General features: G+C 60.6%; 5 protein-coding genes across 5 annotated transcripts; 3 read left to right on the top strand and 2 right to left on the bottom strand.

Moving 5' to 3' along the window:
* The first annotated feature begins 1090 nt into the window (after positions 1–1090).
* Positions 1091–1492, top strand: LOC104307888 (scale keratin). Its single transcript, XM_009908990.2, has one exon. The coding sequence runs from the start codon at positions 1106–1108 to the stop codon at positions 1490–1492; it is 387 nt and encodes a 128-aa protein (XP_009907292.1). The 5' UTR covers positions 1091–1105.
* Positions 1493–4454: 2962 nt separating this feature from the next.
* On the bottom strand, positions 4455–5126 carry LOC128899215 (scale keratin-like). The gene is made up of 2 exons (XM_054177582.1): positions 4805–5126; positions 4455–4696 (listed from the first exon to the last, which is right to left on the bottom strand). The coding sequence occupies exons 1-2, from the start codon at positions 5124–5126 to the stop codon at positions 4455–4457; spliced, it is 564 nt and encodes a 187-aa protein (XP_054033557.1).
* Positions 5127–10609: 5483 nt separating this feature from the next.
* On the top strand, positions 10610–11125 carry LOC104307890 (scale keratin-like). The gene is made up of 2 exons (XM_054177592.1): positions 10610–10935; positions 11047–11125. The coding sequence occupies exons 1-2, from the start codon at positions 10610–10612 to the stop codon at positions 11123–11125; spliced, it is 405 nt and encodes a 134-aa protein (XP_054033567.1).
* Positions 11126–14728: 3603 nt separating this feature from the next.
* LOC104307891 (scale keratin) lies at positions 14729–15190 on the bottom strand. Its single transcript, XM_009908992.2, has one exon. It carries the CDS (start codon positions 15173–15175, stop codon positions 14729–14731), a length of 447 nt encoding a protein of 148 aa, XP_009907294.2. The 5' UTR covers positions 15176–15190.
* Positions 15191–21522: 6332 nt separating this feature from the next.
* On the top strand, positions 21523–21981 carry LOC128899222 (scale keratin-like). Its single transcript, XM_054177590.1, has one exon. The coding sequence runs from the start codon at positions 21535–21537 to the stop codon at positions 21979–21981; it is 447 nt and encodes a 148-aa protein (XP_054033565.1). The 5' UTR covers positions 21523–21534.
* Positions 21982–22372: the final 391 nt, after the last annotated feature.

Genomic DNA, 22372 nt, shown 5'->3' with positions numbered 1-22372 from the left:
CACCTTCTTGCTGTGCCCTCTCCTTGCTCCTCTTCCCTTCCAGTTTGGATCAATCCTCAGAAAGATCCTTCCCTGATGAAAGGATTCTGGGATGCTCTGTGTGCTGAGATCCATAGGGCACCTGCCCTGCCATGGGGCTGTAGGGTCCATGGTGAGGAGATGGGAGGAGCGAGGCAGGGCTGGCAGAGCCTGTGCTGGAAGGCTCCCTAAGGAACTGTGTGGTTGTGGCGGCAGGGAGGAGCAGGAGAGGTCTCTGTTGCCCAGCTTTGCAGAGGGGCATGGGCAAAGGCTGCAGGCACAGGGAGGCTGCCTGCTGGAGAGGGCAATGCTGGGCCCTCGGTGCTGAGCAGTGGGCAGAGGAGTGCCCTGGCTTGGGCACTGGTGCTGGCTGGGAGCCAGCAGGGCTGGTGGCAGTCAGGAGGTGGCAGCTGGCAAGAGCCCTGGGGGGGAAGTGCCGGGGCTGGGCGAGCGGCTTGGGGCTGGGCAGGCAGCGGCGTCAGCAGCACAGCCCCGTGTCGGGCTGGGAGGAGGCAGGGGCTCGGCCAGCAAGAGCCTCCTGCCCCCAGCCTCGCAGCTCCTCCCCGTGCTGGCCGCCACAGCATAAAAGCTGTGCCCTGGCCGGGCACTGCCATCCACCGCTCCTGCCTGGCTCTGCTCAGATCAAGGCTCGGTGGGTGTCCCTGGGGCTCCCTGTGCTGTGGCAGGGACCAGCCCGGGGCCTCGCTGGCCAGGAGAGCTCTGGCAGCAGCGGGCAGGCTGGCAGCAGGCTTGGCCGGGCAGGGCTGCAGGAGCCTGGGCGGCAGGAGGAAGGAGCCCCCGGCCGGCACCCTGCAAGCCAGGCCCTGCACAGGCTCTCGGGGAGGCCTTGGTGTGCCCTGGCAGCGTGGAGAGAGGGCCCGGGGAAGGCTGCAGAGAGCAGGGCACTCGGGGGTCTGGTGGGCAGAAGGGCAAGGGGTGGGCACTGTGGGCAAGGGGCTGGCTCTGAGCTCTCCAGCTGCGGGCTGGCTGTGCGAGCCAAGAACCTGCTCTGCCCTGGGACCTGATCCTTGCTCCTGACTGCTCTGCTTTGTTCTGCGTCCTCCAGGCTCAGCTCTCGCCCACAACGATGTCCTGCTACGACCTGTGCCCACCCAAGGCCGACCTGTGCCCACCCAGAACCAGCGTGGCCGTGCCCCAGCCCATCGCTGAGAGCTGCAACGAGCTGTGTGCCCGCCAGTGCCCCGACTCCACGGCCTTCATCCAGCCGCCCCCTGTCGTCGTCACCTTCCCCGGCCCCATCCTCAGCTCCTTCCCCCAGCAAGCCGTGGTGGGCTCCTCCGGAGCCCCTGCCTTTGGGGGCTCCCTGGGGCTGGGGGGCCTCTACGGCGCCGGCGCCACCCAGGGCTCGGGGGGGCTCTGCACCTTTGGCAGACCCTACGCTGCTCCTGCCTGCAGCCCTTGCCTGCTGCCTCGCTACAGCAGGAAGCTCTGGGACACCTGCGGGCCCTGCTAGGCACTCAGCAGCCCCAGGCGGTGCCCGCAGTTCCAGAGGGCACTGGGACCAACAGGTGATGCCCTTGAGAAGATCTCTCTGCTTGCCCTGGCTCCTGCCAAGCAGGGTCTCTGTCCTTTGTCCACCATGGCTCTGTGAATCTCTCCTGTTCCCTTGGGCACAATAAACTCTTCCTGCATGAAGCTTTTGTCTCCTTTCCTCCGTGTTTGAATTTGGATTCGAGTAACTCTGGGCAGCCCAATCCTTGTCTAAGCCTCCCCTGGGGCATCTTGAGGCTGTTTCCTCTTGCCCTCGCTCCTTGTGGCAGCCCTTCCCCTGCTCAGCTCTGCTCTGAGGCCAGGCTGAGGTCTCTGGGGATGCTCAGCCTGGAGAAGAGAAGACTCCAGGGAGACTCAGATAACTTTCCCTCTCCTGTGCCCTTTTTCTGCTCTCAGCCTGTTCTCATCAGACCTTTTCCCTGCAGTCAGCAGGGGCAGGGCTTTGCAGGGGCCTCACTTCATCAGTCCTCACTTCCACCCATTAAGCCTCCTCGATTTTCCAGTCCCTTCTGGTTCATGCCCCTCAGCGTTCTGTGCTCAGCCCAGGAGCCAGACTGCTCCCAGATCAGCTCCCAGACTGCTCCCAGATCAGCTCCCAGACTGCTCCCAGATCAGCTCCCAGACTGCTCCCAGATCAGCTCCCAGTGCCATTAATGCAACCAAATAATTAGAGGTCTTCCAAGCCTGGTCCTTGGGGAACCTGTGGAACAAACCCCTCCACTCCTCCAGCTGCCACACAAGAGGAGGCCCTGGCAGCAGAGCTGGCTCCAGGCACTCCTGACGTGAGCCATGAGCTCACCCTGAGCACCCAGCCCTGACACTGCTGCTTGATGGCCTTAGCTGGGTCCTGAGAGCTGACAGCAACCTTCTTATCTTGGGCTGGGCACTTGTCTGACAACACCCTGGGTGCTGCCTGGCACCTGCCTGCTGCTGCCTCGTGGAGAGGATCACAGCATGGCTCAGCTTGGAAGGGAGCTCAGAGCTCATCTGCTCCAACCTCCTGCCGTGCCCAGGGACACCTCTCAGCCAGACTCAGAGGCCTCATCCAGCCTGGCTTTGAACAGCCCCAGGCAGGAGGCAGCCACAGCCTCCCTGGGCAGCCTGTGCCAGGGTCTCACCAGCCTGGTACTGAAGAACTTCCCAAGAGGTGATCAGTGGAAAAGTTGGCAGGTGGAGCTGGGACAAGAAGAAATGGCCTCAAGGTGCCCCAGGGGAGGTTCGGGTTGGACATGAGGAACAATTTCTGCCCCTTGAAGGCTGTCAACATCTGACCCAGGCTGCCCAGGGCAGTGGTGGAGTCCCCATCCCTGGGGGGCTTTCAAAGCCCTGGAGATGTGGTGCTGAGAGCCATGGTTGAGCACCAGACTTGGTAGAGTTAAGGAATGGTCGAACTCAACGACCTGGAAGGTCCTTTCCATGACTCTGTGCCATGTCCAATCCATTTCGGGGGGGTACACACACGCACACACCCCCTGTCGAGATCAGACTTGTGCACGACGCTGACCGAAGGCTGAGCCCAGGCAGCTTCATCTCCTGGGGAGTTGCTCTGCCCTGCCAGGGAAATCCTGGGCGGTTTGTTGCTCATCTCCATTCACCTGACCCAGCTTAGAGACCCAGCCGCAGCCTCCCCGAGGCGAGGAGGCAGCGATTAAGCCAAAGAAAAGAAGAGGAAGTGCTTGGTGGTGGCTCATCAGATCCTCATCTTCACCTCCTTTGCCCATTGTTTGCTTTCCTCCTGCTGCTCCTTTGCAGGGCTGTGCTTTGGCGGAACTTCGGGACGCAGCTTCCTTCCCTTTCCCTTGGAGCGCAGCTCGGTGGCCCCCAGCGCAGCACCAAATTCAGGAGGAATTCCAGCGCGAAATTCGCGGTGAAAAAAGCCCCAGGGCCGAGTGCTGCAGGTCTGACAAGAAGGAGAGGGTGGTGGGCACAACAGCGGCTCTGGAGCTTTTAGAGAGCTGAAGGCTGGGGGAGGCAAGAGGCTGGGGCCAGACTATGCTCCGTGCTGCCCAGCGACGGACCAAGGGGCACAAAGTGGACCCCAGGAGGAGAAAGTTGTTTGGTGTGAGGCTGCTGGAGGCCTGGAGCAGGCTGCCCAGAGAGGTTGTGGAGTCTCCTTCTGTGGAGAGCTTCCAACCTCCCCCCCTGGGCACTGTGCTGCTGGGCAAGCTGCTGGGGGAGCCCTGCTGGAGCAGGAGGGCTGGGGGGGGATGATCTGCAGGGGTCCCTTCCCACCCCACCACGCTGGGATTCTGTGGCACACTGGGTAGATAACTTCCTGAGCAGAGGCAGCTGAGCAGGGCTGTGCTGGGGCTCAGGCAGTGCCCAGCTGAGCAGGGCTGTGCTGGGGCTCAGGCAGTGCCCATCTGAGCAGGGCTGTGCTGGGGCTCAGGCAGTGCCCAGCTGAGCAGGGCTGTGCTGGGGCTCAGGCAGTGCCCAGCTGAGCAGGGCTGTGCTGGGGCTCAGGCACTGCCCTGGCCCCGCCGGGGGGCAGCAAGTGCAGGGGGAAGGAGCCCTGAGGCCGGGCTGGGGCAGGCAAGGACACACGGAGAGGCAGGGGGTGGCTGCAGCATTGTTTTATTGCAAGGGCAACAAAAGAGGCACTGGAGAGAGAGGAGTGGGGCAGAGGCAGGCAGCTTGTGCCTCCCTGCAGGCTTCCACAGAGGTCTTCGGGCAGAGCTTCTCCAGGTGGGAGCAGGAAGTGCCCAGAGGGGCAGAGGCCAACACTTGGCTGGTGGCAGAGGCGAGGAAGAGGTGGAACAGATGAGGAAGGACAGGAGGAGTGCAGCTGATGGAGATGCTGTAACTCCACTCTGTCAAGTGGAAGCCTTGGGTGCTCTGCCCCTTGCTGAGCAGCTCAGGGCAGGGTCAGCAGTGGGTCAGGGCTTTGCCAGGCATCCTTTGGCCACGGGTCACTGCTGCAGGGTCTAGCAGGGCCCACAGCTCCCACGGCGGAGCCTGTTGAACCGGTAGGAGGAAGGGCTGCAGAGGCCAAAACCAAGGGATCTGCCAGAGCCATACAGACCCCCAGAGCCATACAGACCCCCAAAGCCCAGGGACGAGCTGCCAGAGCCATACAGACCCCCAAAGCCCAGGCAGGAGCCTCCAGAGCCATACAGACCCCTGTAGCCCAGGGAGGAGCTCCCAGAGCCATACAGACCCCCAAAGCCTAGGGAGGAGCCCCCAGAGCCATACAGACCCCCAAAGCCCAGGCAGGAGCCTCCAGAGCCATACAGACCTCTGTAGCCCAGGGAGGAGCTCCCAGAGCCATACAGACCCCCAAAGCCCAGGGAGGAGTCTCCAGAGCCATACAGACCCCCAAAGCCCAGGGAGGAGCTCCCAGAGCCATACAGACCCCCAAAGCCCAGGGAGGAGCCTCCAGAGGGCCCAAGGAAGGGAGCTCCAGAGGAGCCCACAGCAGAGCTCTGAGGGAAGGAGCTGAGGATGGGGCCAGGGAAGGTGACCACGACTGGAGGAGGCTGGATCAGGGCGGTGGAGTCAGGGCACTGCTGCACGCAGGGCTGGTTGCAGCTGTCGGCCAGGGGCTGGGGGCAGCTGATGCCAGAGGCAGGGGTGGAGCACAGGTCGTAGCAGGACATCTTGCAGCGGTGGAGGGCAGCCTGAAAGAGTTGGGTTTAGCATTATTGGCACACTGAGGGCACAGCTGCAGAGCCTGGCTGCAGAGCAGGGAGCTTTGGAGGGCACCAATTCAGCCCTGCCTGCCAGGAAGGAAAGCCGAGGCAGAGCGGCAGAAAAGGTTTGCTGAGGAGCTTTGGTGACTCAGAGCATCAGCAAGGACTGACTGGGGACTCCCAGAGGGCTGTTTAGGCAGAGTTTCATCACTCTTCCTCCTTCCCACTGCTCCCCTTTATGCTGAGCCCTGTCAGAGAAAGGATTAGAAGCCATTGCCTGCCCAGATTTGCTCTGGGAATGCTTTGCTGAGCCCATTACAAGGAATTGCTGAGATCCTCATCCCCAGCTTCCCAACACTGAATCAAGGCTCTGAGCTCTTCCTGACCAACTCAGCAACACAATGGTCTGAGACTGGCCTCTGAAAGCTTCTGAAGAAGTCTCACCACAAATGATCTGCTCACATTGACATGAAACCCCCCAGGGCTTCACCTGGCAGCTCCTGGGATTCCCTTCAGGATTCCCTAATCCCTTTCAGCCTCTCTCTCTCTCTCTCTTCAATGAATTTCTTACAGAGCACTTCCAACACCTCTCAGTTCCTCCCTGTCTCACCCACTCCAAGCCAGGGCCTGATGCCTGGAGAAGCTCCTTGAGTGCTCTGCAATAAGCTGCAGACAGTCCCAGAATGGTTTGGCTTGGAAGAGACCTTTAGGATCGACCCCAGCCACGGCCTAAGTCCGGCCCAAGCCTGGTGCTAAACCACAGCCCTCTAATGGGAGGTCTCTTTCTCAGCTCAGCATTTTTCCTGTGAGCCCTGAAGACTCCAACTTTCCCATTTCCAGTGTCCCACAGAGAGAGAGGAGAGGAACCCAGCTGGGATGAGTCCACCACATTGCTACAGCTAAGGATGAGCTGGAACAGGCTGCCCAGAGAGGTGGGAGATGCCCCAGGGCTGGCACCAGCCCAGCTCAGGTTGCCTGGGGCTCTGAGCAACCTGTTCCAGTTGGGAATGTCCCTGCTGGCTGCAGGGAGGGGATTGGACTGGATGACTTTGGAAGGTCCTTTCCAACCTAGAGCCTTCTAACTTAAATCTTCTGCCATACCAAGAGGCTTTGAGAGTAAAGAGCAGCCCTGAACGCCTCCAAGAGCAGCTGCCTACAGCACCTCAGCTCCTTCCAGGGGAGAAGATAAATCTCACCAAAGCTTTACCCACTGAGCCCCTAGTGGAAGCCCCAGTGCCAGGGGAGAGGGCAGAGCCAAAAGCTCTGCCAGGAGCTGCAGAGAGCAGACAAGAGACTCACCCAGATGTGCCGAGGAGAAGGAGCGAAGAGAAGATGTTGGAGGGGCCCTGAGCGCAGAGAGCTTTTATACAGCTCAGATTGCCTGAGGAGGGGAGAGGCTCACCCCGTGGGGGTGGATCCCATGTGTTGAGGCAGCACATTTTTGGGGATTGATAGCTCTGCAATGTGATGAAATTGGTTTGGGCTCCCTGTTTGTGCTCCCAGCCAGCGCCCGGAGCCAGGGGGTGGCATCAGCCCAGCTGCTGTCACCTGAGAGAGAGATGTGGAGCACGAGAGCATCTCTCACCCCAAACCTATGATTCATGGCAGGAGCAGCACTTCTCTGTCCTCCCTGGAGTTTCACCACACACAGACACTCTCATCCCTTCTGGAAGCTTTCTGAGCCCCTTCTGGAAGCTTTCTGAGCCCCTTCTGGAAGCTTCCTGAGCCCCTTCTGGAAGCTTTCTGAGCCCCTTCTGGAAGCTTCCTGAGCCCCTTCTGGAAGCTCTCTGAGCCCCTGCTGGAAGCTTTCTGTGCCCTTGCTGGAAGCTTTCTAAACCCCTTCTGGAAGCTCTCTGAGCCCTTTCTGGAAGCTTTCTAAACCCCTTCTGATAGCTTTCTGTGCCCTTGCTGGAAGCTTTCTGAGCCCCTTCTGGAAGCTCTCTGAGCCCTTTCTGGAAGCTCTCTGAGCCCTTTCTGGAAGCTTTCTAAACCCTTTCTGGAAGCTTTCTGAGCCCCTGCTGGAAGCTTTCTGAGCCCCTTCTGGAAGCTTTCTAAACCCTTTCTGGAAGCTCTCTGAGCCCCTGCTGGAAGCTTTCTGAACCCCTTTCTGGAAGCTTTCTAAACCCCTTCTGGAAGCTCTCTCAGCCCCTTCTGGAAGCTTTCTGAGTCCTTTCTGGAAGCTTTCTGAGCTTCTTCTGGACGGTTTCTAAACCCCTTCTGGTTATGGAAGCTTTCTGAGTCCTTTCTGGAAGCTTTTCTAGAGAGTCCCCAAACAGACACCCAAAAAGTGGTGATCAGGTTTCCAGAGAGCAGCTGAGATCCTACCTGGGAATACTCAAACCTCTCTCAGCTTTCAGAGGATTCCTCTTCCTGAAGTTTCCTTGGATTTCTAACTTGCTCCACAGGCCCTGACCCTGGTCTACAGCTGACCACAGAATCATGGAATGGGTTGGAAGGGACCCCAAAGACCATCCAGTTCCAACCCCCCTCCCCCCCCCCCCCGCCATGGGCACCTTCCCAAAGCAGCTTTAACCTCACCAATGAGTCCTGATGGTTCCTTATGAGCCAGCAGTGAGCACTTGCAGCCCACAGGGCAAATCACATCCTGGGCTGCAGCAAGAGAAGTGTGGCCAGCAGGTCAAAGGAGATGAGTATCCCCCTCTGCTCAGCTCTGCTGAGACCACAGCTGGAGCTCTGGGGCCAGCTCTGGAGCCTCTGTGCCAGGAAGGCTCTGGAGGTGCTGGAAGGTGTCCAGAGCAGGGTCACAAGCAGGAGCAGAGGACTGGAGCTGCTCTGCTGTGAGGACAGACTGAGAGAGTTGGGGTTGTGCAGGCTGGGGAGGAGAAGGCTCCAGGGAGACCTTCTTGTGGCCTTCCAGGATCTGCAGGGGGCTACAAGGAAGCTGGAGAGGGACTTTGGAGGGTGTCAGGGAGGGACAGGACTGGGGGGGATGGAGCAAAACTAGAAGTGGGGAGATTCAGATTGGATGTGAGGAAGAAGTTCTTCCCCAGGAGGGTGGTGAGAGCCTGGCACAGGCTGCCCAGGGTGGGGGGTGGTGGAAGCCTCAGCCCTGGAGGTGCTCAAGGCCAGGCTGGAGGTGGCTGTGAGCAGCCTGCCTTGGGGTGAGCTGCCCCTGCCCATGGCAGGGGGTTGGAGCTGGCTGAGCCTTGGGGTCCCTTCCAGCCCTGACAATTCAGTGATTCTATGGCTCCACAGCCAAGGAGGTTTGGACTTCCACCCCCACTTCTGAGGCCACTTAGCTGAACCCTTTCAGCCCTCTGGGAGTTTCTCCTCCTAACTCCTGCTCTGACTTCCCACCTTGCTGCTTCTCCTGGCACTCTTCCACCTTGCCTGGGGGAAAAGTGGAGTCAAAACTGCTCAGAATGCTTCCTTCCACCAGCCCAGGCTGACTCAAGGCCTCATCCAGCCAACACCTCCAGGGAGGGGGCAGCCACAGCCCCCCTGGGCAGCCTGGTCCAGTGTCTCACTCTATAGAATTTCTTCCCCATCTCCAGTCTCAACCTGTCCCCTCCTCAACCTTCAACCCACTGCCTCTCATCCCACCACAAGAAGACCTTGCAAGCAGTCCCTTGCAGGACCATCTTTCAGCAGAGGGCAATTAAGCCTTGGGAGTGCACTGGGAAAGGTCACTGCTGGCTTGTGCTGAGGTTCCTCTCCCTGTTTGTGCCGTTGCTGCCACACACTCTCATTATGCTGCTCACCACCACAATTACCGCTGCAATTATCCCTCAGAACACAGATTACTGCCCAATTACGAGCTTCCCCAAAGCTGCAGACACATCCAGAGCTCTCCTGACCTCCTGCAGGGAACAAAAGCCTCCCAGAGCTTTCACAAGGACGTTCCAAGGGATTTGTGGATCTCTCAGGAGCCTCCATCAGCAGCTGCTGTGTCACGGCTGTGTCAAAGCTGGGCCCGGATGGGTGCACCCCACGATTAGGAGAGGTTGAGCACATCGAGGGAGGGATGCTAAAGGTCACCTGGCTCTGTCCTGGGAGCACTTCGTGGCTTTGAACACTCCTGGGACCTTCTTTTCGTTGGCTTTCATTAGAGTTTGGGGTTCAAGCACACATTGGTCCCAAAGCAGACATCAGCTGCTGGCCAAGAGAAGCCTCTCCAGGGTGCAGTGGGGTCTGTCTTCATCGTGGCAGGGCTGGGAGCCCTTTCAGTAGCCATAGGAACATAGAATCATGGAGTGGGTCAGGTTGGAAGGGAGCTGAGAGATCATCTCCTCCAACCCCCTGCCATGCCCAGGGACACCTCTCAGCCAGACTCAGCTGCTCAAGATCTCTTCCAGCCTGGCCTTGAACACCCCCCCAGGCAGGAGCCATCCACAGCCTCCCTGGGCAGCCTGTGCCAGAGCCTCCCAACCCTGGGACTGCAGAACTTCTCCCTCAGCTCCACTCTAACCCTGCTCTGCCTCAGCTCCAAACCATTTCCCCTTGGCCTGTCTCAGACCCCCTCATGAAAAGTCCTTCTGCAGCCTTCCTGGAGCCTTCAGGTCCTGGCAGGCAGCTCTGAGGTCCCCCTGGAGCCTTCTCCTCTCCATGCTGCCCACTCCCAGCTCCCTCAGCCTGTCCTCACAGCAGAGCTGTCTAAGACCCTCAGAGCAGAGCCACTTTGTCTGCAGCTATCCTGCTGATGACACCAAGAGACCCTGAGCTGGGCAGAGGCAGTGACTGTCCTGCTGCCATCCTACTTCTGCAGGGCTCTGCAATCAACCAATCAATCAATCAATCAATCACTTAATCACTTCTCTCCCTCCCCTGGCACCAAAGGCAGCGATGGAATGACAAAAGGACTCATTCCCCACGTACAGCCTGGAGGTAATGAGGAGCTGTGAGGTGGAGCAGGCAGCTCCAGGCACTGTGTGGGCTGCAACGCCAAATTCAGCACTTTGAGGAGCTGCCTGGCCTGCAATCTGGGGCTGGGATCTAATTAGGAGCTCACGTGGAGGGTGCCCGAGACCCCCCCAGGGCAATCAGCAGAGCTATATAAGAGCTCCCTGCTTCGAGGCTCTCCATCATCCACTTCTCTCCTCGCCTCCCTGAGCTGGGTAAGTCAACCTTCTCTCCAGCTCCTCTCCGGCTGCTGCCGGCTAGCCAGGACCAAGCCCTCCCCAGGAGGCTGCCAGGGACCTGGAGGTGATTTGCTGCTGCAAACCCTTCTCGTTCTCTAGCAGCCCCCCCCCTAAAGAAGGGCTGCAGCAGAGGGGGAAAGCAAAGCAGCTTTGGATGCCCAGCTGGTGACCCTTCCCCGCTGCCCCGTTTGGTGCCGAGGGGCAGGGGGCGGCAGGGGACTTGGTTGGGGGGAAGAGCAGCAGGAAATGTGTTTGCCGACCCCCTGCTGGGCTGCTGCTGCCCAGCCCGAGAGCTGAGACCTCTGCAGGGCTGACAGCAATGTTTTACAGGCTGCCCTCCACCGCTGCAAGATGTCCTGCTACGACCTGTGCTCCACCCCTGCCTCTGGCATCAGCTGCCCCCAGCCCCTGGCCGACAGCTGCAACCAGCCCTGCGTGCAGCAGTGCCCTGACTCCACCGCCCTGATCCAGCCTCCTCCAGTCGTGGTCACCTTCCCTGGCCCCATCCTCAGCTCCTTCCCTCAGAGCTCTGCTGTGGGCTCCTCTGGAGCTCCCTTCCTTGGGCCCTCTGGAGGCTCCTCCCTGGGCTTTGGGGGTCTGTATGGCTCTGGGAGCTCCTCCCTGGGCTTTGGGGGTCTGTATGGCTCTGGAGACTCCTCCCTGGGCTACAGAGGTCTGTATGGCTCTGGAGGCTCTTCCCTGGGCTTTGGAGGTCTGTATGGCTCTGGAGGCTCCTGCCTGGGCTTCGGGGGTCTGTATGGCTCTGGGGGTCTGTATGGCTCTGGCAGATCCCTTGGTTCTGGCCTCTGCAGCCCTTCCTCCTACCGGTTCAACAGGCTCCGCCGTGGGAGCTGTGGGCCCTGCTAGACCCTGCTGCGGCAGCAGCAGCAGCAGCAGCAGCAGCCCAAAGCAGCTCTGACCCCACCAGTGAGTTGTGATGGTTCCACAGCTAAGGAGGTCTGGACTTCCACCTCTTACTTCTGGGACCACTTAGCTGAGCTCCTTCGACCCTTTTGGAGCTTCTCCCCTCGACTCCTGCTCTGACTTCCCACCTTGCTGCCTCTCCTGCCACAGTTCCACACTGCCTGGGGTGAAACTGAAGCCCAGACTGCTCAGAACTGTTCCTGTTTGCTCAGATCCAAGACAAGGAGCCAGGAAGAAGGAAAAAAACCACCAATCCCATGTGCCTGGAGAACGTTGTTGTGCTTCTTGCTGCTCCTGAAAGCGTTTTCCTTCCCTCACTGTCATTAAAAGCTTATTGCATCAAAGCTGCCCTGTCCTGGTCTCCTTTCCCCACAGTTTTCCCTTTGCTGTTTGCCTCAGGAGGGGTCAAACCTGTGCAGCCCCTCAGCAGCAGCCTGGACTAGCAATGTGCTGCCCCCAAACACCAAGGGCCACCAAGCCCTTGGCCTTCCTTCCCCGTGGAAGGAGCTGCTGTGCTCTGCTCCTCCCCATTCAGATAGCTCTGGAAGGATTTGGCCTCTTGGTTGTGCCTCCACTGGGTCCAGATTAGTAGCAGGTAATGAACCAGGAGGTTTTAGACTCTTCCCTAGCCCTTGGTTCCTCTCTTTGATTCCCCAGGTCCTCACTCAACTCCTTCAGCTCTGTCCTCAGCAAGAGCCTCTGCAGGAGCCTGAATGCATCTGGTGGCAAACCCTGAGAGAAACTTCCCTGGGCCAGGCAATGGAAGCTCTAAACCCAAAGTGTGGGCACTGATCTTCCTCTCTAAGCATGGTTTCATGGCCAGGGTGGTGCTAGGCTGAGGGTTGGGCTGGGCTGGGCTGGCCTGACCCTCCAGGTCCTTTCCAACCAGAAGTGGTTCCATGGCTCTATTCAACCTCAGCTTCTATGGAATGGAAAACCAATGGGGATCCAATGGTGGCCAAGACAGAGCTGCCCCAAGGGCTCCCCCAGCTGTGCCAGGCAGAGCAGCTGGAGCAGAGAGAGCTTCTGGTGCCTCAGAAGCTCCTAAAGTAGAAGTCTTGACCCTGATCACAATCCTCATCCAGCTCCCCCCTGCCCCCTTGGTGCTGTGTGCCCCCAGTCCTGCTGCAGGGCAGGTCCCCACCACAGAAACCTTCCTCTTCAGCAGCTCTTTCAGCCTCTTCATCCTTCTCATCTAGAGGGTCCCTCAGGTACACTTCTCAGCTCTGAAGAGGTCTTCACCTGGCTTGCAGCTGCTCCAACCCTCTCCCTCTCAGCAGCTCCACACCAACAGCTTCCACCACGCTCCCCCCAGCTCCTGGCACACCTCAGGGCTCCCCCCCCGGGCCTCATCCCCACTCTGCTCTCCACAACCTGCTGTGCATCCAGCCCTGGCTCAGCAGCCACCTCTGCTCCTGCTGTGAGCAGCAAAGGCCTTCAGTGGCTCATTATGGGATGGTAAGGGTTGCTGTGGCCTTCTGCCCAAACATCACCTCAGGATTCAACCCAGGCCAGCTGGGTCGGTGGGGGGGAGGCTTCCTGCTCCCCAAGGTGTGCCCTGGGTGATGTCTCTGGTGCTTGAGCCATCCCAGCTGTGATCTGGAAGCCTGAGTCTGGCCACAAAACCACCTGGGTTGGAAAAGCCCTTGGAGAGCATTGAATCCAACCCTTCTCCAACTCGACCAAGCCTGGAGCTAAGCCCTGGCCCTCAGCACCACAGCTCTGCAGCTTCGAAACCCCTCCAGGGCTGGGGACTCCACCACCTCCCTGGGCAGCCTGGGCCAGGCTTGGAGAACCCTTTCAGGGAAGAAGTTTCTTCTGCTGCCTTCTGTGCTGAGCTCCAGGGGACAATCACCAGTGGGGTCCCCCAGGGATCAGAGCTGGGCCCCATGCTGTTCAATATCTTTATTGATGATCTGGAGGAGGGGATGGAGTCCATCAGCAGTTGAGTTTGCAGCTGGCACCAAGCTGGGGGCAGGAGTGGAGCTGGTAGAGGGTAGCAGAGCTCTGCAGAGGGATCTGGCCAGGCTGGGCCGAGGCCAAGGGCAGGAGGTTGAACACAGCCAAGTGCCAGGGGCTGCACTTTGGCCACAGCAACCCCAGGCAGTGCCACAGGCAGGGGGCACAGTGACTGAGAGCAGCCAGGCAGAAAGGGACCTGGGGGTGGTGGTGGACAGTAGGCTGAACAGGAGCCTGCAGTGTGCCCAGGTGGCCAAGAAGGCCAAGGGCATCCTGGCCTGCAGCAGGAAGAGTGTGGCCAGTAGGAGCAGGGAGGTCGTTCTGCCCCTGGACTCTGCATTGGTTAGGCCACACCTTGAGTCCTGTGTCCAGTTCTGGGCTCCTCAGGTTAGGAAAGAGGTTGAGCTGCTGGAAGGTATCCAGAGAAGGGCAACAAAGCTGGGGAGGGGTCTGGGGCACAGCCCTGGGAGGAGAGGCTGAGGGAGCTGGGGTTGCTGAGCCTGGAGAAGAGGAGGCTCAGGGGAGACCTCATTGCTCTCTCCAACTCCCTGAAGGGAGGCTGTAGCCAGGTGGGGGTTGGGCTCTTCCCCCAGGCACCCAGCACCAGAACAAGAGGACACAGTCTCAAGCTGTGCCAGGGGAGGTTTAGGCTGGATGTTAGGAAGAAGTTCTTCATTGAGAGAGAGATTGGCCCTTGGGATGTGCTGCCCAGGGAGGTGGTGGAGTCCCCATCACTGGAGGTGTTTGGGAGGAGACTGGATGGGGTGCTGGGTGCCATGGGTGAGTTGATCAGATGGTGCTGGGTGAGAGGTTGGACTTGGTGAGCTCTGAGGTCTTTTCCAACCTGGTTAATTCTATTCTATTCTATTCTATTCTATTCTATTCTATTCTATTCTATTCTATTCTATTCTATTCTATTCTATTCTATTCCATCCCATTCCATTCTCTGCCTGCTGCTGCTGGCCACACTGTGGCTGAGCCAGGCCAGGCTGCTGGCGACCTTCTTGGCCACCTGGGAACCCCCTGGCTCATATCCAGCTGCTCTCAGCCAGGGGTCCTTTTCCCACTGGGCAGTTTCCAGCCACTGCTTCAAGCCTGGAGCCTCCAATGGGGCTGCTGTGAGCCAAGTGCAGGGCCCAGCACTTGGCCTGGTTGAACCTCAGCTCATGGCCTCAGCCATGGCTGCAGGCTGTCCCCATTCCCTGGGGAGCAGAGTTGGACACCCAGGGCAGTAAACAAAACCATCAAGACTAGAAGCTGATTTGTTTGATGCAGAGCAGAATCAGTTTAATGAGAAATCAAACTTCCCAGGGCAGCTTTGAGAGCATCAGGAGCCTGGAGCAGAGTGGCAGGCAGCTCCTCCAGCCCTGCTCTTCTTTGCTTGGGCTGTGAGCTGCCCTGTACAGGACACAGAGGTGGAGAGAAAAGCCCCAAGAGCAGAGGGTGAAGAAGCCAAGAGCTGTGTGCTGCCAGCCCCACAGTGCTGGGGGGTGGCAAGGACCAGGACTTCCCAACAGCTGCTGGGGGTCAGGATTGTGTCTCTCTGCCCCCACTTAATCCTTCCTCAGGGGTTGCTCCTGGTTGTGCCTAGCAGGGCCAGCAGCTGCCACGGCCATACCTGCTGCTGGACCACAAGTAGGGGCTGCAGTAGCTGGAGCCAAAGGATTTGCCATAGCCAGAGAGACCTCCATAGCCCCAACAGCCATAGCCCCCCAGGCCCCCATAGCCCAGGGATCCATAACCCCCATAGCCCCCCAGGCCCCCATAGCCCAGGGATCCATAACCCCCATAGCCCCCCAGCCGCCCATAGCCCCCAGAGGAGCCCAGCACAGGAGCTCCAGCAGATCCCACCACTGACTCCTGGGGGAAGGAGCTGAGGATGGGGCCAGGGAAGGTGACCACCACCGGAGGGGGCTGGATCAGGGCGCTGGAGTCAGGGCACTGCCGCACGCAGGGCTGGTTGCAGCTGTCGGCCAGGGGCTGGGGGCGGCTGAGGCCGCAGGCAGAGCTGGGGCACAGGTCGTAGCAGGACATCCTGGAGGGCTGGAGGTGAGCTGCAGCACACAACGAGACACAAAGTCAGCAGCAGAGCTCTGCAGCTCGGCCACCTGGGCTGCGATCCTTCAGCTGCCAGGGCTTCAGCACTCTGCCTCCTCTCCAGCAGCTCTGCTCAGCCTCCCCCCTCCCCCTCCCCGGCAACCAGCACTGCCCAGGGCCACACTGAGTGCTCAGCACTTCCATGGCCTCATCCCTAATGCCTTCCACCTGGCTCCCTTTGAGAAGCAGCTCCTAGCTTGGAAGCAACCTCAGAGATCCTCTGCTCCAAGCTCCTGCCATGGGCAGGGGCAGCTCTCAGCTGCTCTCAGCTGCACTCAGCTGCACTCAGCTGCTCAAGGCAGCCACAGCCTCCCTGGGCAGCCTGGGGGCAGAGCCTCCCTGGGCAGCCCTGGCCAGAGCCTCCCTGGGCAGCCTGGGGCAGAGCCTCCCTGGGCAGCCTGGGGGCAGAGCCTCCCTGGGCAGCCCTGGCCAGAGCCTCCCTGGGCAGCCTGGGGCAGAGCCTCCCTGGGTAGCCTGGGGGCAGAGCCTCCCTGGGCAGCCTGGGCCAGAGCCTCCCTGGGCAGCCTGGGGCCAGAGCCTCCCTGGGCAGCCTGGGGGCAGAGCCTCCCTGGGCAGCCCTGGCCAGAGCCTCCCTGGGCAGCCTGGGGCCAGAGCCTCCCTGGGCAGCCTGGGGCCAGAGCCTCCCTGGGCAGCCTCCTACTGAAGAGCTTCTCCTTCAGCTCCAACCCTGCTCTGCCTCAGCTCCAAACCCTTCCCCCTTGGCCTGGTTCAGACCCCCTCATGCAAAGTCCCTCTGCAGCCTTCCTGCAGGATCCCTTCAGGTCCTGGCAGGCATCTCTGAGGTCCCCCCTGGAGCCTTCTCCTCTCCAGGCTGCCCAAGCCCAGCTCCCTCAGCCTGGCCTCATAGCTCTGCCTCAGCATCCTGGAGGGCTGGAGGTGAGCTGCAGCTGGAGCCCACCTGCAGCAGAAGACAAAGGCTTCAGAACTCAAAGGTTTGCATCAAATCAATCAGCAAATAAACTGCTCCCCCCTCCCCCACCTCTGCAGCCCTGATCCTCTCCCTTTGGGATGCAGATTCCCTGGGATCCTCTAGAAGGTGTCCACCCCCATGGGAATGCCTGGCTCTGAAAGCCTTCTCCCCCCCCCCCCCCAGCACCCTGCAGAGAACTTGGCTGTCTTTCTGTCCAGCAAACTGGAACCTGAGAGACTGAAGTGACTCTGTCCAAGGCAGTTGGATGAGTCAGGAGCAGAGCCTGGGTTTGGGTTCAGCAGGTTGAGATGGAGCTTTGCACAGGCATTAATTACAGCAGCTGCCTCTTCCCACCCATCCCAACGGTGCTGAGGGTTGCAGGAATGACAGATTGCAGGCTGCCCACTGCCTGGAGGGGCTCGGGAAGCCGCTTAACAAGGCAATAAAGGGCAGGGGATGGCTTTGTTATCCTAATCCCCACCCCCTCAGCCACACCGCGGGACACAGCCTGGAAAACGTCACCAGAAATAACATTTCAGTCCCTCGGCAGAAGAGGCCAAACCCAACCTGGTTCCCAGCTCCTTTCAAGGAGCTGGAGGGAGCCAGAAGGTTGTCTCCAGACTAAACCTCCCCAGTTCCCCCAGCTGCTCCTCCCCAGCCCTGTGCTCCAGACCCTTCCCCTGCTCCTCCCCAGCCCTGTGCTCCAGACCCTTCCCCAGCCCCTCCCCAGCCCTGTGCTCCAGACCCTTCCCCAGCCCCTCCCCAGCCCTGTGCTCCAGACCCTTCCCCTGCTCCTCCCCAGCCCTGTGCTCCAGACCCTTCCCCTGCTCCTCCCCAGCCCTGTGCTCCAGACCCTTCTCCAGCTCCTCCCCAGCCCTGTGCTCCAGACCCTTCCCCAGCTCCTCCCCAGCCCTGTGCTCCAGACCCTTCCCCTGCTCCTCCCCAGCCCTGTGCTCCAGACCCTTCCCCAGCTCCTCCCCAGCCCTGTGCTCCAGACCCTTCCCCAGCTCCTCCCCAGCCCTGTGCTCCAGACCCTTCCCCAGCTCCTCCCCAGCCCTGTGCTCCAGACCCTTCCCCAGCCCCTCCCCAGCCCTGTGCTCCAGACCCTTCCCCAGCCCCTCCCCAGCCCTGTGCTCCAGACCCTTCCCCAGCTCCTCCAGAGGGACTTTGCATGAGGGGGGTCTGAGCCAGGCCAAGGGGAGATGGTTTGGAGCTGAGGCAGAGCAGGGTTGGAGTGGAGCTGAGGGAGAAGGTCTGCAGTCCCAGAGTGGGGAGGCTCTGCCCCCAGGCTGCCCAGGGAGGCTCTGCCCCCAGGCTGCCCAGGGAGGCTCTGGCCCAGGCTGCCCAGGGAGGTTCTGCCCCAGGCTGCCCAGGGAGGCTCTGCCCCCAGGCTGCCCAGGGAGCCTCTGCCCCCAGGCTGCCCAGGGAGCCTCTGCCCCCAGGCTGCCCAGGGAGCCTCTGCCCCCAGGCTGCCCAGGGAGCCTCTGCCCCCAGGCTGACCAGGGAGCCTCTGCCCCCAGGCTGCCCAGGGAGCCTCTGGCTGCCTCCTGCCTGGGGATGTTCAAGGCCAGGCTGGATGGAGCAGCTGAGTCTGGCTGAGAGGTGTCCCTGGGCAGGGCAGAAGGTTGGAGCAGGTCTCTGAGCTCCCTTCCACCTCTAGGATTCTGTGAGCTCGGACGGCGAGCATCAACCAGGATGGAGAACAGCAATAAAGAAGCCACCTTGAGAGAGGAGCAGAGCAGAAAGAGACTTACCCAAGTGAGCAGGAGAGCAGGAGAGTGCTTGGGAGAGCTGTGAGGGAGCAGGTCCAGGAGAGTGCTTGGGAGAGCTGTGAGGGAGCAGAGCTTTTATACTGCAGGAGCTGGAGGCGAAGCACGTGGAGGCCACGGCCCTGATGCAATCCTTGGTGCTCCTTGGTGGAGTTTATGGAGTGGCTAATAAAGACCTAACCACTGCCTGAGCTTCTGGAGAATTCTTTCATCTGGTGGAAAATGAGCCCCTGGCAGCCTTCCAGTCACTGCCTTGCAATGACAACAGAAAGTGCCAAGCCAGCTCCTCCTGTGCCCACCCAGCGCCTGCAGCGTGGCCCCTGGGCTCAGCAGGATCCCAGAGTGCTGTCAGGACAGGGTTTGGGGGTTGAGGACCTGGAAGTCACACCAGGGGCTGCCAGGACAGCAGTTACAGAGCATCCATGTGATGAGCAGGAGGCCTGGGGGTGGTTCCTGCAGGGTTTAGCTTCCAGGGGTGTTTGACATCGGCCGCAGAGGGGAGGATGCAGCTCCGGAGTACCAAGGGACCCTCTGGTGCCCCAAATGGGAAGGTGCCAGAAGTGTTCTGCGCTGCTGGCTTTGGCTCTCAGGAGTTCCTGACCTCCTGGGATGGTTGCTGCTGGGAGGCTCAGGTCCAGCCCTGTGCTGAGCTAGGATTTCGTGCCAAGAGGGCACAGTCCTGAGCTGGGAATCCCCAAGCCAAGGGCTGGCTCCTCCCTCCCCTTCAACAGTTGTCTTCTCCTTAACACCACCAATTATCTCCAGATTCTGAGGTGGGATCCTCAGCCTTTGAAGTGGTTTTGGAAGGGTTTGTTTTGGCCAGGGAGATGCTCAGGCTTCCAGCACACCAAACCTTCGTGCTGCAACCCAAACCTCCGGGCTGCAACCCACCCATCCTGGGCTGAGCACACATCTGACAGGGAGATGAAAGGCAGGGACCTGGGTTTAAGCAATGGAGCAGTGACATCAGGTCCAAACATGACAGCCAAGGTGTTTGTGTCCTTGCTGTAATCAGGCTCATGGCTGCACACTTGGAATTCTGCACCTTCAGCACCTTCAGGTTTCTTCTGTGCAGCAGCGCAGAAGGGAACAGAAACTCCTCAAGCTCAGGCTTGGTGTGGCTCTGAGCAGCCTGAGCTGGCTGGGGATGGCCCTGCCGACTGCAGAGGGGGGTGGGGGAGGGTGGGGGGTTGGAGGAGGTCGTGGAATCATGGAATTGATTTGGTTGGAAAAGGCCTCTGAGGTCACCCAGGCCAAGCAGCAGCCCAGTACCACCACGGCCCCAGCTGCCGTGGCCACAGGGTGCTGGAACCCCTCTCAGGGCTGGGGACTCCACCACCTCCCTGGGCAGCCTGGGCCAGGCCCTGACCACTCTTGCAGGGCAGAAATTGTTCCTCATGGCCAAGCTGAGCCTGCCCTGGCACAACTTGAGGCCATCTCCTCTCATTCTATCACCTGAGACCAGGCACAAGAGCCCAACCCCACCTGGCTCCAGCCTCCTCTCACGGAGCTGGAGGGACCCAGGAGGTCTCCCCTCAGCCTCCTCTCCTCCAGCCTCACCTCCCTCAGCTGCTCCTCCCCAGGCCTCTTCTCCAGACCCTTTCCCACCTCCCTTGCCCTTCCCTGGCCCTGCTCCAGCCCTCAAAGTCCTTCTGGCAGTGAGGAGCCCAACCCAGACCCCAGGATCTGAGCTGCAGCCTCACCTTCAAAGGTCCCTTCCATCCCTCACCTTCAAAGGTCCCTTCCACCCTAACCCATTCCATGCCTCTAGGACCTCTGTCTTCAAGAGCAAAACCCAAACAAGAGGAAAGCCCTTGAGGACCAGAGGAGGCTTCCTGTGGCTCCCTTGGTGTGCAGCATTGGCCTCACAGCCAGCAGCTGAGAGTGCAGAGGATGAAGACAGAAAGCAGAGCCCCAGAGCTGTGCTGGTGGAGCTCCACCTGACCTCCAGGGACCTTAGAGCCTGGATCTCCTGGCCAGGAGGTGACCACAGCTGGCTTTGGCCATGGATGGTGGAGGAGCTGATGATGAGCACTGGTGCAACTTCTGAGGGTGTAAATGGGATGATGGCAGGAGGGACAATGGCCTGCAGCCACCTGAGATGAAAGAGGGTGATGAAATGCAGCTCCCAGGTTTCCTGAGCCTGCAACCCAACAAATAAAGTCAGCAAAGCTCTGAGGATCAACCTGGTGTTGGGTTTGGGTTGGCCCCAATTATCCACATGGACAAACTGCACCTCAGGAGATCCTCCCTCCTCTGGGGAGCTCTATAAAAGCTCTCCCAGCTCAGGGCTCCTCATTCCACCTTCCCTGCTCTGCTCAGCTCTGGGAGACAGGTGAGTACCTCCCTGTGGGATCCCTCCTGCAGTTCCAATCTCTCTCTCTCTCTCTGCTGCTGGCTTTAGTGGAGGTTGGGATAGGCTCTGCTCTGCTGAGACCCCACCTGGATACTGCTCCAGCCCTGGAGTCCCCAGCAGAAGGAGGACACAGAGCTGGGGGAGAGAACCCAGAGGAGGCTACAGAAATGCTGAGCTATGAGGCTAGGCTGAGGGAGCTGGGCTTGGGCAGCCTGGAGAGGAGAAGGCTCCAGGGGGGACCTCAGAGCTGCCTGCCAGGACCTGAAGGGATCCTGCAGGAAGGCTGCAGAGGGACTTTGCATGAGGGGGTCTGAACCAGGCCAAGGGGGAAGGGTTTGGAGCTGAGGCAGAGCAGGGTTGGAGCTGAAGGAGAAGCTCTTCAGTAGGAGGCTGCCCAGGGAGGCTCTGGCCCCAGGCTGCCCAGGGAGGCTCTGCCCAGGCTGCCCAGGGAGGCTCTGGCCCCAGGCTGCCCAGGGAGGCTCTGCCCCAGGCTGCCCAGGGAGGCTCTGGCCAGGGCTGCCCAGGGAGCCTCTGCCCCCAGGCTGCCCAGGGAGGCTCTGCCCCCAGGCTGCCCAGGGAGGCTCTGCCCCAGGCTGTCCAGGGAGGCTCTGCCCCCAGGCTGCCCAGGGAGCCTCTGCCCCCAGGCTGCCCAGGGAGGCTCTGCCCCAGGCTGCCCAGGGAGGCTCTGCCCCCAGGCTGCCCAGGGAGGCTCTGCCCCGGGCTGCCCAGGGAGGCTCTGCCCCCAGGCTGCCCAGGGAGCCTCTGCCCCCAGGCTGCCCAGGGAGCCTCTGCCCCCAGGCTGCCCAGGGAGCCTCTGCCCCCAGGCTGCCCAGGGAGGCTCTGGCCAGGGCTGCCCAGGGAGGCTCTGCCCCCAGGCTGCCCAGGGAGGCTGTGGCTGCCTTGAGCAGCTGAGTGCAGCTGAGAGCTGCCCCTGCCCATGGCAGGAGCTTGGAGCAGAGGATCTCTGAGGTTGCTTCCAAGCTAGGAGCTGCTTCTCAAAGGGAGCCAGGTGGAAGGCATTAGGGATGAGGCCATGGAAGTGCTGAGCACTCAGTGTGGCCCTGGGCAGTGCTGGTTGCCGGGGAGGGGGAGGGGGGAGGCTGAGCAGAGCTGCTGGAGAGGAGGCAGAGTGCTGAAGCCCTGGCAGCTGAAGGATCGCAGCCCAGGTGGCCGAGCTGCAGAGCTCTGCTGCTGACTTTGTGTCTCGTTGTGTGCTGCAGCTCACCTCCAGCCCTCCAGGATGTCCTGCTACGACCTGTGCCCCAGCTCTGCCTGCGGCCTCAGCCGCCCCCAGCCCCTGGCCGACAGCTGCAACCAGCCCTGCGTGCGGCAGTGCCCTGACTCCAGCGCCCTGATCCAGCCCCCTCCGGTGGTGGTCACCTTCCCTGGCCCCATCCTCAGCTCCTTCCCCCAGGAGTCAGTGGTGGGATCTGCTGGAGCTCCTGTGCTGGGCTCCTCTGGGGGCTATGGGCGGCTGGGGGGCTATGGGGGTTATGGATCCCTGGGCTATGGGGGCCTGGGGGGCTATGGGGGTTATGGATCCCTGGGCTATGGGGGCCTGGGGGGCTATGGCTGTTGGGGCTATGGAGGTCTCTCTGGCTATGGCAAATCCTTTGGCTCCAGCTACTGCAGCCCCTACTTGTGGTCCAGCAGCAGGTATGGCCGTGGCAGCTGCTGGCCCTGCTAGGCACAGCCAGGGAAGCCCCTGGGGCAGGGGGCACCTGGGAGCCAAGCAGGCAGAGGGCTGCCAGCTCTCTGGAAGCCCTCAGGAGCCTTCCTCGCTGCCCTGCTCCACACCTGCCCTGGTCTGCCTCAGAGTTCCTGCCTGATGTCTTCATGGAGTCTCTGTGATCTTCTCTCTCGTCCTCCCTGTGACCAAGTGCAGCAACATTTAACATCCTCAGCAGTGACTTTTGAAGTGTGTTTGACCCTGACCCCTTGGCCCCACACCCTGGGGTCTCCAGCACTGCTTTTGCCCTGTTTGTTCTGATTAAAAGTCTGTTGCATCACTAAAAACAACTCTGTGGTGGTTTTGTGTTCTCCTCCTCCCTTCTGGATTCAGCAGCTGCCTGCCCAGG

This window comes from Dryobates pubescens, chromosome 41, assembly GCF_014839835.1.
Source record: "Dryobates pubescens isolate bDryPub1 chromosome 41, bDryPub1.pri, whole genome shotgun sequence".
NCBI lineage: Eukaryota > Metazoa > Chordata > Aves > Piciformes > Picidae > Dryobates > Dryobates pubescens.
The sequence above is the reverse complement of the archived record's forward strand: the minus strand, read 5'-3'. Positions and strand labels throughout refer to the sequence as shown.